Source organism: Mesoplodon mirus (assembly GCF_964341445.2).
Source record: "Mesoplodon mirus genome assembly, chromosome: 5".
Lineage (NCBI taxonomy): Eukaryota > Metazoa > Chordata > Mammalia > Artiodactyla > Ziphiidae > Mesoplodon > Mesoplodon mirus.
In genome coordinates, this window is record NC_138980.1 from 42,312,049 (window position 1) to 42,326,043 (window position 13,995).

At 56.8% G+C, this 13,995-nt stretch overlaps 2 protein-coding genes across 4 annotated transcripts; one reads left to right on the top strand and one right to left on the bottom strand.

The window, feature by feature from the left end:
* Positions 1-2,305: 2,305 nt before the first annotated feature.
* GET3 (guided entry of tail-anchored proteins factor 3, ATPase) lies at positions 2,306-9,736 on the bottom strand. Of its 2 annotated transcripts, none has more exons than XM_082622492.1 (7): positions 8,315-9,731; positions 7,350-7,497; positions 4,458-4,606; positions 4,215-4,365; positions 3,358-3,465; positions 3,069-3,266; positions 2,306-2,648 (listed from the first exon to the last, which is right to left on the bottom strand). In XM_082622492.1, the coding sequence occupies exons 1-7, from the start codon at positions 8,473-8,475 to the stop codon at positions 2,517-2,519; spliced, it is 1,047 nt and encodes a 348-aa protein (XP_082478618.1). In that variant the 5' UTR covers positions 8,476-9,731; the 3' UTR covers positions 2,306-2,516. The 2 variants fall into 2 exon arrangements, with proteins under 2 accessions (XP_082478618.1, XP_082478619.1); XM_082622493.1 differs by lacking the exon at positions 2,306-2,648 and adding an exon at positions 2,698-2,949 and having other exon boundaries at positions 8,315-9,736.
* A 199-nt stretch (positions 9,737-9,935) lies between these two features.
* Positions 9,936-13,083, top strand: TRIR (telomerase RNA component interacting RNase; the record flags this gene model as incomplete). 2 transcript variants are annotated; one of them, XM_082621127.1, is made up of 3 exons in its annotated part: positions 9,952-10,365; positions 12,264-12,341; positions 12,646-13,083. In XM_082621127.1, exons 1-3 carry the CDS (start codon positions 10,015-10,017, stop codon positions 12,751-12,753), a joined length of 537 nt encoding a protein of 178 aa, XP_082477253.1. In that variant the 5' UTR covers positions 9,952-10,014. The 2 variants fall into 2 exon arrangements, with proteins under 2 accessions (XP_082477254.1, XP_082477253.1); XM_082621128.1 differs by lacking the exon at positions 12,646-13,083 and having other exon boundaries at positions 9,936-10,342; positions 12,264-12,340.
* Between the last annotated feature and the right edge of the window lie 912 nt (positions 13,084-13,995).

Sequence of the window (13,995 nt, forward strand, 5' to 3'; positions counted from 1 at the left end):
GAGGCAGACATTTATTCCTGATCTCCCCTGCACAAAAACGCACCACGGCCACACACCAGATGCAGGAGCACCTGCCCTCAGCACAGCAGCACACAGTCCTGGGGTCAGAGCCGGGTCCTAGGGAGTCCCTTTGATATGCCAATGTAGCAAAGACACACTCATACAACATCGACCCCTCCCAACAGTCCCACAGACCCAGAGGGTCACATCCAGATGGAGTCAGGCCATAACCCCTCATGAAACTCACCTGCATTTATTTGTACATCAATACGTAAGACACACCCTCCCCAACACCCGCTCACTGCGGGCGGCGATGGGCAGGCAAACACACACCCTGGGTCTCAGACACTTTGGGCGTTGTCATGAACACACAAGCTCAGGGACACAAAACCTTGTCCCCACATTTGGCATGGATACAGGACAGATGTTCTCCCTTTACAGACACACCTACAAAGGGGGCACTCTAGCCTGGCACAAACAACCCTCCATCCTCACCATTGAATGCATAGCCCAGTGTGGGAGGGGCAGATGCTCAGAGTTTCAGCTCCAAGAGGGGCGCCCTGGGGTGCCCCTGAGCCTCTCAAGTCCACCCCAGCACCAGGAGTGCACATGGCTCCGCTCGACCCTGCCCCCGAAGGTCCGGCCAGCCAGGACGCTGTGTTCCTAATCTGGCAGGTGTCTGCCCAGCCCGGGGTAGTTAGGAACCAGCTCGGACTGGCTGTACTCGGACCCGTGCCTCTGCTGTCCAGCTGCTGGACAGCACATAAAAGAGGATGAGGGGTGATGCTGCTAGTTACGGGAACTGGGGAGGCGACAGGCTTCAGGTTGATGGGCTCCACACCTGACCAGAGACCCCTATTCCCTTGGATGTATCCTCACATACTGCAGCCAGCCCTCCCCTCCACAGCCCCCATCGACCCCCGTGCTCATCTCCCCTCCCCCAGCTCACTGTCCCCACACACTCAGCCTGCTGGACCCCTGCTGGGGCAGAGGCGGGTTGCCCGGGCTAGTTCACATGCTTACTAATTGTTACAGTGAACAGTAACAAATAGTCCTTGGCAGGTACATGCCTGGGGCCACTGTAAAGGCGTTACCTATTTCATTTCATTGCGTCCTCACAAGCAGGCAATGTGAAGTTTGTGTTCCTAATTCCCGCTATCCAGGTAGGGAAACTGAGGCTCAGAGGACGCACAGCCTGTTCATGGCACAGCTGGGATTTGAACCCAGGCAGTTTGGTTCGGAGCCTGGGGTCCTGCCATGGGCTGCACTGCCACGCTCGTTTACAAGCACCTCCTCAACGTGGACGTGCCCACCTGACTGAATTGGGGGGACACGTCTAGGCTCGTGGTTGCATTCCCCACACACACACCCTGGCATGCCTAGACCCTGGGTGTGCACTGTCTGAACACCACTTCCTGACTCATGTGTGTCCTCAGTCACCCCCTTTCCCCCGCCACCCCCATCGAGCTCCAGCTCGGAACTTGCAAACGCCCAAGGTCATGCCAGTCCTGGGTCTTGGGGATGACAGTGACTGTCCAGGCAGTGGCAGAGGGAGGAGTGAAGGAGAGAAGGGGGGCTGCTTTATGCCTTTCAGGCTGGTTTGCTAACCCTTCCAGGGTCAGGTGAATTTGTGCCATGGCCCTATGAATGGCCACACCTCTGTCTCCATTTTAGGGTACTGAAGCTCAAACTGCAGGAAACAGGCGGCAGGCCACTCAGTGAGACTGCTCTGGGGGCAGGACAGGACTTCAGGGTCCGTCCAGCCTGAGTCCTTTGTCATCCTGCCCCTTAATCAGCCCCCCTGTTGCAGCCCTGTGCTGGGAGGGGCTGATGCCATTCTATGTAACAGGAATTGGGGGGGTGGGGGTGGAGACTGTTAATCCGCAGTCTGGCAGGCCCAGCCTCTGCCCAGGGTGCCCACTAATTCCCAAACCAAACAGCAGGCAGTGCTGGGCCTGCTGCCGACCTAATCCGCTCCCTACCAGCCTGGGGCTGGCCAAGGGGCCTCCCCGTTCCCACGCTCTGAGCCATGAAGGAAGTGGGCAGATGCCCCTTTCTTCTACTCCAGGCTTTACAGCCCCAGAGGACACCCTTACCCATATAGAGCTAGAAAAAGGCACCCCTTTACAGAAGGACCCTCCTTCCAAAATTACCACAATAAACACACATCTCTATTAGGTCTCTGTTGTGAGAGACCTAAACATACATCTGTGCCTCTCTGGATGTGACATCTTTGTGCAGTGTACAACCTTTGCAAATGTGCATGGAGGTACTAGGCCCCAACCCCCCCATGTCAACATCCACAGTCGTTTAAGATCATTTTATTGAGGGAGGAGAGGCGGGGAGAGGTGCGGGGGCAGCTACAGCTCCCCCAGCCCCACCAGGGGGAAAAGACCCCCTCCCCGCCTCCCTTCCCCCAAGTGGTTCCCCTGTATTATGGGGGAACTTTGTGCAAACTCTGCCCCGGCGGGTGGCGGGTGAGTGTGAAATGGCAGCAGCTGGGGCTGGTGGTGGTGCTACTGGGCACTGGGGGGCTTGTAGGGCTCCAGGAGAAGAGCAGAGAAAGTGTTGACCTTGTCCGCCCCCCGCACCTCATGGGGCAGCAGTGGCAGCTTCACAATGTGGAAGTCTTCGTATAGGTCCTCCATCTGCGGCAGGGGTAGAGGGCAGAAGGCGGCAGTCAGGGGGCCACAGGGCAGGGACGGAAGGTGATCAACGTCAAGGGTCGGGCCAGGGGTCTCCCAGAGTCCGGGAGAGAAGATGAGCAAGGGCTTCACAGGGCCATAGGTGGGAGTGGCGCCAGTGAGGTCAGAGACCACTGGGCTGGACCTCCCACTCCCCAGGGTGAGAGGTATCCAGGCCAGGCCAGCCAGTCTATGAGGGCCAGAATCAGAAGGTCTGAAGCAGTGGGTGAAGGGCAGGGGATTGGGGCGAGGGACAGAAGGTGTGCTGGAGCAAAAGGTCAGAGAATACAGTAGAAGGTCAGCAGTGCCTTGGCTGGGCTGGGCCCGACCCCAGCTTCCAGGGTCAGAGGTATGAGGGCTGGGCGGGAGGGTGGGTGTGCGCACCTGGTCCAGATACTTGGCCTGGATCTTGTGGCGGGCCTCACACATCTTGCAGGGCTTCTCGGGATCAGGGAAAACGAGTTGGTTGACAATGATGTTGTGCGTGTCGATCTTGCACTTGGCCAGCTCCTGGATCAGCCGCTCCGTTTCATACAGGGACAGGAACTCAGCAATGCACACACAGATGAAGGTGGTTTGCTCCTGCAGGATCCAAGAGAGGGCAGGGAGGGGCAGATTTCAGCCCTGTCTCTTTCCCCTGAGCTTCTTGCCGCCCGCCTGAACCGCAACTCACAGGGTCCTTGAACTGCTCGCTGACGGAGCGGATGACAGGCAGCGTCTCCTCCAGCTTGGAGGCCAGCTGGTCTGCGTTCATGTCCCCGAGGCCCAGCATGTTGCACATCTGTGGGGACGATGTGAGAGGGCTCATGGTTTACCTGGGGCGCACTATACTCCCTGGGTTGGGCTCACTAGACACCCGGGGGACGACTCCTGACACCTCCCAGTGGTTAAAGGTGTGGGCCCTTGAGCAGATCGCAGGGGTCCAACCCTAGCTCTGCCATTTCTGCGGGACTGTGGCCAGGTTAGCTTGACCTCCCAGAGCCTCAGTTTCCTCATGTGTAGAGCTGTTGTGCTATATGACATGTCACGTGCTTGGAACAGCATCTGGCACACAGTTAAGTGCCCCACAAATGTGACTGAGGCACAGGTCCCCGCCGGGGGACCACACACAACCAAGGAGGTGGCAGTGGTGTGCAAAAGTGTGAAGGCATCAGGCTTGTCATGTCGTGCTAATAATAACCCATGGGGGGGATTCGCATGCTCTCCATTTGACAGATAAGGCCCAGAGAGGGGAAGTGACCTGAGGTCACACAGCTGTGTCACACCAGAGTGCAAAGCATTCGAACCTGGGCCACCTGGCTCTGGGATATGTGCTTTCAAGCTCTGTCTGGGGCACTCAGCGGGTGGAGGCGGGGACACTGAGTGCTGCGGAGTAGGGGGAACAGTCCCCCCGCAGTGAAGATCCATCCCACCCACTGGGAAGCGCTGACTGACAGCGTATGTGGGAAATGCCTTTGTCACTGCACATCTAGGGGTCCGGGGGCCCACTCTGATTCAGGGGACTCCTGGATGCCCTGGGGCTCTGCCTGCCTGTGAGATGAAGGGGCTGATCTGGTTCTTGATCTGCATGAGGCGGCCTAGTCCCCGCTCGACGATGGTGGGGAAGTTGAGCAGTCTTAGCGTGTGGCCTGTGGGCGCTGTGTCGAACACCACCACCGAGAAGTTCATGCCCTTCACCAGCCTGCGGGGAGACGAGGATCAGGCCCGCTCTGCCCCCTCTTCCACCCTAGCCCCAGGCAGCGCCGGGCACCCAGAGTCCCCCCCGGGCCTGACCTCATGACCTCTGCATAGCTCATGGCCTCATCGATGCCTGGGAAGGCGCTCATGGCTTCCTGCATCATCTTCTTGCCCATGCTCAGCATGTTGTCCTCCTCAAAGAACTCGTCCGGCAGCTCCGCCACACCCAGGCTGGGGTCAATCTCCTGGGGGCCGAGAGGGTCAAGACTCAGGCTGCTGTTGCTGGAGCCTTCCCACCTGGGCACAGAGCCCGAGGGAGCCTGTGGGGCGCCCTGAGCACAGCCCTTCATCAGGTCACAGCTGGGGAGACCCCTGAGGTGCCCTGGCCCTTCCCTTAGGCGCTTAAGGTCTCGGGTGGTAGCACAGATTGTTAAAAGTCTTTCTCAAGCAGATGGAAAATCGCCAGGTGTGCTCAGTGTCCCAGAGGGAAGCCAGAGTGCGTTGCAGTGCCTTCTCACGGGCTGTTCCCCGACCCGGGCCTGTGACCTCTTCCAGATCATTCCTCTAACATGAGTCTTCCCTGACCGCCCAATCTAACAGTGCAGCCCTAGCCCCCTCTGCCCTGCTTTCCTTTCTTCTTAACATCTGGCCTCTCCTCACATGGTTTACTTAGCATGATTTTCGCCTGTCTCCCTAACCAGAATGCCGGCCCCACAAGGGCAGGGGTTTTTCTGTCTTGTTCACTGCTGTGTCCCCAGTGCCTGGAAGTGTCTGGCACAGAGTAGGTCCTCAACGTGGATGCAGATTCCATGAAGGAGATGACCAAGCCTGGGGTCCCTGGCCCGTCCTGCACCCATTGCCTCTCTATCTCCCGCCTGTGTCACCTCTTCTACTTGACTTCATGTTTCCTGTGGTGAAGCCCTCCACTCCCTGGCCTCAGAGGTCATTTCCCTGCAGGGAGCTTGTCCACACATCACCCCGCCACAGTCACACCCTTGATGGGTTGTTCCTAGTCACCAGGCCACTCTCTGACCCCAGCCTTCTCACTTCCTGTTATTCTAGACCTTCCTGGGCCACCTCATCCCCGCACCTCTGCCCGCTTGTTCACCGTCAGTGTCCCTCTTGGGCGGCACTCTCATCCAGCCCAGTCTCCTCTGCAAACACTCCCTTCTCCCTCTGTGGTTGGCAAAAGCCCCATCCTGGTTATTCGCAGCTCGGTGGCATGGCTACACCGAGGTGAACATCAGGGGAACACCCCAGACGAAGAACTCAACCTTGCTCCCCATTCCTGATCACAAATCTCCAACAGGCACTCGACGAGCCAGAAAATCCACCCATGGGAATGTTAATGCCACATCTTCTCCCTCCTCAAACCCCTTCTGACCCGTGTGCCCCTCACCCTCTGCTGAGGCCTGTGCCTCGCCTGTGCCTCAGTGAGAAAGCGAAGCCACTGGCTGCCAACGCCCTCATTTCCTCCCAGGAAACGCCCCAGTCCCCCCACATTCCTTCTAAGCCCCTGGTCCTGGCAGAGCCCAAGTCCTGGGTCTGTGCGCTGGAGCGAGCTCACGCCTGCCTGAGGCCCGTCCTCAGCTGGCATCCTTACTCCTTCCTGCAACATCACTTGTCCCTCCCAGTTGAAGCTTTTTTTTTTTCCTCCGGCTGCACCACGCAGCCTGTGGGATCTTAAGTTCCCTGACCAGGGGTTGAACCTGCGCCCTTCGCAGTGAGAGCCCAGGGTCCTAACCACTGGACCACCAGGGAATTTCCTGAAGCATGTGCAGCAGCAAACAAACATACACTAGCATCTCCTTCCTCAGAAAAGCCTTCCTTAACCCTCATTCCCTTCCCTCTCCAGGGACGGCCATGCTCATTTCTCTGCTCTCATCATGGTGATCACTGTGTCCACCTCAGCTCACCCATTCCAGGCAGGCTTCTGCCCCCATTCCCAGGGTGATCTGCTTAAAACTGATGTGCCTGCTAGAGCCGACAACCTTTCTGCCCTAGTCCCTTTGTCCTCCTGGAGCTTAGGAGCCCACACTCTCTTGCTTTCCTCCCACCTCACCTGTGGCTCCTTCTCGGCCTCTTTCAATGGTTCTTCCTCCTCTGCTGGACCCTAAATGCTGATGTGCCCCCGGGGTTGTTTCTGGGCCTCTTTATTCTTTCACGCGCTCCTTCACTCACACAGCTTTAAATACCACCCTTGGGACAATGACTCTCAAATCAACGCCAACCTCCTCTGAGCTCTAGGTTCACATAACTAAGCTGCTGTCCTGATGTCTCCACTTGGATGACCAGTGGGCACCTTGGTCTCATTGTGGCCAAATAAAATTCCTGACTTTTGGCCTCCTAAACCTGCTCCTCTCCCAGTCTTCCCCACCTCAGCTGCCCAGGGAGCCAACTAAGACATGTACTTATACTTAATTCATTTCTTTCTCTCACCCATTACAACCAAGCAGTTAAATTGCTTTAATTCCAAAATACATCCCAAATTTGACCACTTCTCACCCCTCCTCCCAATTTTGGGCTGCCATCATTCCTAGCCTGGTCACTGTCCCAGTCTCCTTGTTTCCATCCTTGACTTACAATCCAATTTCTGCATGAGAACTACAGGGAACTTTTTGGAAAACGAATTTGGCCATGACATTACTCTGCTTAAAACAAACAGCTTCCCATTAACTTGGAAACAAAGCTAAACTGATCTCAGTGGGCTGCAAGGTCCTACACCATGTGGTCCTGATCAATGTCTCCCTCCCTTCCCTTGCTCACTAAGCTCCAGTCACTCTGGCTTCCTTTCTGTTCCACAAACGTTCCTCACTTATTCCCCTGTGGGTATGTTGAAGAAGGAGTGAAAGTGGAGAGACAGAGGATGGAGAATGGGCAGGACATGGTAGCTGATGGTGGGTGTTCACAGGAAAGGCCTGAAGGTGCCTTTGCCAGAGCTGGGGCGGGGGGGGGGGGCGGGGCGGGGCTGAGCCCTGCTGCACTCACCATGGCGAAGAGGTTGTCATAGCCTTTGACCTTGGTAGGCACCTTGGAGAACTTCTGGTCAAATGCATCGGAGATATTGTGGGCTGGGTCAGTGGAGATGATCAGAACACTCTCCCGCCCCTTGGATAGCTGGACTGCTAAGCTGCAGCTGGGCAAGGGGAAGGCCAAAAGGTGGGAAGTGAAGGGTTAGGCTGTGCTCCTTAGGTCTGCATGGGGAGAAGAAGGGTCCCAGGAGCAGGGGACCTGGATCAGCAAGGGCCTTGAGAGAAGAGTACGGATGACTGTGGGATCAAGCCTCAATCCCTGCAGAGGGACCCTATCAGACCTCACCTACTGAGCCCTCCAGCTGGCTATATAGTGGTAAGGTTCAACTGAATGTGTCCGTCCCTCCTGATGCCTGCTTCCTTAGTGGCACAAAGTAACATGGTCCAGCTATCCAGCCAACTTGACCCTGTGTCCCCTCCCTCAACTCTAAGCTATGGGGTCCTTTGCACCTCCTGCTAAATTCGATAGTTCAGTCCACTTGTCCAGGGTAATTTGCCCCGGGGACCCCTCCCCCTCTTCCCAGCTGAATGGGTAGTCTGATCATGTGCCCTCTCTCCTGCCTTCCACTCCCACCCCCACCCCCACGTGGGCATAGAATGGCAAGGTTCACCAGACTAGGACAGGTCGCCCCGTTGCCCCTCCCCCTACTCTGGGCTCACTCTGATACAGTCTAGCTGATTGGGACATCTAAACGCTCTCCAGGCTCCCGTGCGCTGGATCCAATGTGGTTCAGCCCTTGAACAGGCCTGTATTCAGGAGGTAGCTTCCATCTGCTCCAGATAACTTCCGAAGAGTACAACCCGGAAGGCCCCAGCCCAGCCCTCTTGCACGGCTGGTGGTGGAAGACCCGGTCCTTGGCCTCCCCTTCGCCCTGTGGTACATCCCACCCGTTTTCCCGGCCACCATCGCAGCCTCCTTACCTGCAGGTGGTCTTTCCAACACCACCCTTGCCCCCGACGAAGATCCACTTAAGGCTGCGCTGCTCGATAATGTTGCTAAGCGTGGGCTCCAGCGGCTCCACATCAGGGGCATCCTCGAACTCCTCTGCCTCAACCCCCCACCCTGCCACCCCCGCCGCCATCTTGGAAACGGCTCACGTGATCAAGCGGAGCGCACCATGCAAAGCACCTACAGGGGAAATTTCCTATCACAACACCATCAAGGCTAGAAGATTGAACTAATTTTCTCATGGCCTAACTTTCAGGAGCTAATAGAAGCTATATTTCCAACGTCTTCCCCTTCCAAGGTTCAGTTTGTCAGCCTCTTGTCTATATTTTCTTCAAAGACTCCCCCTGCCTAATTAACATATTGGTACATCCCAGGCTACTCCCCTTTATTGATTGGCCCCTAAGTCTTGCAGCGCTCCTTTCATTGGCTACATCTTTTCTTACTTTTACCAATCACTCTCAGGTCCCGGTAGCCGGCAACCTCTCCTTAGCAACCGGCCAAACACCCGCTGCATACCTTTTTCAAGAAGTTAGATCCGAGGTCCACCCTGACCTGACTCCATAGGCTCAACTTCATGTCGATCATTCCCCCCCTATTCTCCAACCTGGGTCCCAACACCGCCTCAGGTCCGTCTCTTCTGTTATTCAATTGGCTGGGAACCACCGGGCTCCTGACGCAAACCAATCATAAACAAACCGATTCGTTGGCTGGAGACGGTCACGGGGCTGCTAGTGGATTAGAGGGAGGGCGACTCCAGTTGTGGGCGAGGTCCGCAGATCCTTGTCCAGTGAGCCCTGAGCCCCCATGCAGGACAGGACAGGGCAGGGACAACTCTTGCAACTGCGCTCCTTGTCGTAGAAGGGACCCTGTTCCCGAAAACCTCCTTCCAGTTTGCTCTCTGTGCGAGGGGAAACTCCAGTTCAGCCAATTCTCTGAAACTCTGCCCTGGGCAGGAATACAGGCTGGGTCCCAGGCCCTCAGCGGACACTCTTAGATGGAGACTCCAGCCTAGAAATATCCTCGGTTTCATTTGAGTACTCTAACACATAAAATAATACCCTGACTTTCAAATGGGGACCCCAGCTCCTTGGAGTCAGCTGTGTCTCTATTCCCAAATAAAAGCTCCACCCCAGAGACAGGTACCCAATCCAGAGACACCCCCATTTCTATGCTGGGGGCCCAGGCTAGATATGCCCTCTAGTTAGTTCTAGTTAGGGACCCAGCTTCCGAGGTGTCAGCGGAGCACACAGCCTCAGGCGAGGTCCCATCCCTCACTGAGATTATCCCTGGTGCCAGAAGTAGATTCTAGCTGCGAAAAGCTAATACGCCCCCAAGTCCCAAGCGGGAACCTCACTCCGAGAGCCCGCTACAGCCCCAGGCGCAGACAATAGTCTCATTCCGGAAGAAACCTTCTCTGCGTAACGTCTGCGGGAGTCTAGCAGGGCTATAAAGATCCGCGGGGCGGGGGCGGGGCGGGGCGTCTGCCCCCCGGCGCGTAGCGTCAAACCTTGCTCCTCATTCACCCCGCCCCTCATGCCCCGCCTCCACTGCGGATGGCTGAGGGCCAGACCGGTCTTCCCGGCATGCATTGCCCGGGACGAGGCAAGTCTGGCGCCAAGCGCGGGCCCGGAGCGGCCTTCCCGGAATCCTTTGCGAGGTACCTGGCGACAAAATGGCTGCCCGAGGGAGACGGGCGGAACCTCCGGGCCGGGAGGCGCCGGGCCCCGCGGGCGGCGGCGGCGGCGGGAGCCGATGGGCTGAGTCCGGGCCCGGGACGTCGCCCGAGAGCGGGGATGATGAAGTGTCGGGCTCGGGTTCGAGCCCGGTGTCGGGCGGCGTGAACTTGTTCGCCAACGACGGCAGCTTCCTGGAGCTGTTCAAGCGGAAGATGGAGGAGGAGCAGCGGCAGCGGCAGGAAGAGCCGCCCCCGGGCCCGCAGCGACCCGACCAGCCGGCCACCGCCGCCGCCGCGGGTCCCGGGGATCCGAAGAGGAAGGGCGGCCCGGGCCCTACGCTCAGCTTCGTAAGGAGCCGCGGGGGTGGGGGCGGGCGCCAGGGCCTTCCTTGGCAGGGGGAATCGGGCTCGAGAAAGGGGATCGGGATCCAGGTCCACCCTCCGACCCCGATGAGGGAGCCGTCCGGGTCACCCGCTGAGGATTCGGAAACTGGATTCTCGACGAGAGAGGTCTGGGGGCGGAGGTGGGGACCCCTGCAGTATGCCCGCAAGAACTGGGAGCTGGGGGGAATTCCATTATTAACAGCGCTCCGAGGATGGGGAAACCAGGATACCAGGATTCCTGTTTGAGTGGAATCCCGAACTTTGGATACTGGGACCATCTCCCACTATGGGGATGGGGGGCATAGTCAAGTCTGGACTCTGAGCTGTGTGGATGAGAGACTCAGACTGCTTACTGTGTGATCCTAGGAGATTTGCTTGACTTCCCTGAGTCTCATTCGTCCAGTGTCCATTTATTGAGCACCTTACCTTTTGCTGGGCAGTGTGCTAGGTCATGGGTATGCTCTGTTGATTATGACAGGCATCTCTGCTTTCCTGGGGCGTCTGATGTGGCCTAACCTCATTTTCCCTGCTTGCAGAAATGGGCATCATCGCATCTTCTGATGTGATTAGCACTGGGCCTTTCTTATAGGAAGGGCTAAACCAGTGGTTCTCAACTGGGGACGATTCTCCGCACATCATCCCCACATTTGGCAAAGTCTGGAGATATTTTGGTTGTCAGAACTGGGGGAGGGAGTGCTATTGACATTTATGAGTAGAGGGCAGGAATGGTGCTCAACATCCTACAATGTGCAGAACAACCGTCTCCCCCTCCCCAACAAAAATGATCCAGTTCAAAATGTCACTAGTATATGCGATTGAGAAACTCTAGGCCAAAGAAATGGTACCTATATTGATTGTCAGCTCTGAGCTTGCTTTGTCTCTGGTGTTGAGAGCAAGTTCCTGTGGTATGGAGAAAAAAGTGTGGTGTGAGAGTAACGAACTGGGGGTCAAGTTTCTTCATCCGTCAGAAATGAGTGTGAGAATAGTCCCAGCAGCACAGGTCACTTAATGCCTGGCTGAGGGATAGGGATGGGATGTCCGTAAAGCCTGTTGCAGCCCCTGGGGCACAAGAAACCCTCAAGTCTGTGGGAGAAAACAGAGGACCAGGATGAAAGTTCAGAGTAAGACTTATGTTTGAGGAAGGGGAAGTGGCAGGACCTGGGCTGGTGTGAGAACTGGGTGGAGGCCGAGTGCCCCTCTGTGGGTGAGAATAGCAGTAGTTGTCACTGCCTGTTTCATTTGTTCATCAAGGGGCCATTTGCAGGAGCATCCTCAAAGAGGCCGGGCCCGGTTACATGTAGGGCAACAGTGTTGCTTGGTGGTTAAGGATGCTGCTCTGTGGCCTAGACACACCTGACCCTGAATCCAGCTCCACTGTTTGCTGTTGGCATGATCCAGGGTACAGGCTTCTCCTTTTCAGAGATGTTTCCTCATCTTTACAATGGGGATGGTAACCTTCATCGTAAGGTGAATGTGAAAGTGGAAGGAGATAGTATATCCAAAGCACTTGGCACAGGGCTTAGCATACAGTAAGTGCTCAATAAAGGGAGCTGTTGCTGCCTGTGTGGTTTCTACTAGGGGAGGGTGAGGACAGCGCTCGTCCCCACCGATGTGGGAATTCTTTTCTCTCCCTGGGAGGGCAGCCCGGGGGCCCAGGACTGCCTGGGCATCATGGGCCCAGGGCAGGCGCTGAGTCGCGTGTGCTCCTCTCTGATTGCTGCGCAGGTCGGCCGGCTGGTGGAGCTGGGCGCGGCGTCGGGACGGGCCACCGGGCCGGGCTAGGAAGGTGTAGTGGGCCTCAGCACCGCCAAGGGCGGGCCCCGGCTCCTGTAACCGTTGCAGTCTTCTGTCCCTTCACCCAGGTGGGCAAGCGCAGAGGCGGGAACAAACTAGCCCTCAAGACGGGAATAGTAGCCAAGAAGCAGAAGACGGAGGATGAGGTGAGCAGGCTGGGTATGGGGGGCCGCCCACGTTGCCTTTTCCTTCCAGCCTCAGTTCCTGGCCCAGGTGCCCTGTCCCTCCCTCCTCAGTATCTAGCCCTTGGATGGGTGTACTGGGTGGGGGAGGAGGGCTTTCAACAAAGTTCCCAGATAACTTGATTCTCCATATCTTTACCTCACACCCAAGACCTTTGCGGTGACTCTGTGGGTGGGTCAGCTGTCTCAGGACAGTCCTGACCCTGGTTCCTGGCCTCCTTGGCATCTCCTTCCCAACCCCCGTGTGTCCCTCCCCTCCCCCCAACAGGTATTAACAAGTAAAGGTGATGCATGGGCCAAGTACATGGCAGAGGTGAAAAAGTACAAAGCCCACCAGTGCGGCGATGATGATAAAACTCGGCCCCTGGTGAAATGACCCCCCTCCCTGCCTGCCCACGGCCTGGGACTCTGCGATGTACATAACTATTTAATGCAGCGGCAGCGCGGCAGCCTTTTTCCCCCAAGGACTTATATACAGAAGGAAACCGAGATGCTTCCCGCAGCTGCCGCAGCTGCGGACGATTCTCCAGGACTCTTTTTTACCTTGAGCACTTGCCTCCTGAGACTTCATAGAACAGTGGTTTACTGTCCCCTGTCTTCCCAGCTCCTCCCTCTCTCTGGCTCTTTCTGTCTTCCTCTTCTCACCCTCTCCTCCCTCCCTTTAGCCATCACTTCTGGGAAGTAAAGAACTTGACCTAGTGCTGGAGCTGTGTGCTTGGTTTGCCTTCTTTGCTGTTCTCCAACCTAAGCCCACCCCTCATGGCTGGCACTGCACCCACCAAAGCCTGGATCTGGCCCAGTGATGGAGGGATTTGGGGGTGTAGGGGGAGAACGAGGGTGCATCACCTCCTGTAGGCCTGAACTCTCCTCAGGTCTCACCCCTGACTTCCCCCCCACTGTTGGGTGTTCTTGTTCAGTGTCTCTTCACAGTCCCATTTGGGCTGGGCCAAAGCTGTCAGTTTGTTCAGATCAGAAGACACTGAGCACCTCTGGTGTGCCTGGGTTTTTCTGGGCCCTGTGGCTGCTGCAGTGAACAGAACAGACCATGCATGCTCCCTGCCATTGTGGAAGGAAACAGACACAGATGAAAGGGGGAAGCCATTTTGGGAGGTGACTGCGAAGAAGGACAGGATAGAGGCTGCAGGGAGGGGTCTATTTTAGTTGACACATTTGACCAGAGTCCTGAGGGAGGTGAGAAAGCCTGTCCCAGGGGTGGTGAACAGCCAGCATAAAGATAGGGAGAGTGCCTGGCCCTTATGGGGAGCTTTGAGGAGGCCCCTGTGACTGGAGCTGGCTGAGTGAGGAGCATGGGTGGATTATATGCAGAGCCTTGTGTGCTAGGGTGAGAATTTGGGTGAGAAACCTTTGGGGGGGTTGTGAGGTAAGGAGCAACATGATGTGTTTTATTCAGTATGTCTTAACAGGATCCCTCTGGCTGAAGGGGTCTGGGCAGAACCTGGGAGATGGAGGAGGCCAGGCCATGATCAGGCAAGGGGAGGTGATTGGGTGTTGGCAGTGGAGGAAGTAAAGAGGGCTAGGATCTGGATTCCCGTGGGGCTGCTCTGTCCTGCCAGCTACCTGTAGCCCTTCCATGGAAGGGGCTTGTTTGTCCCACCTT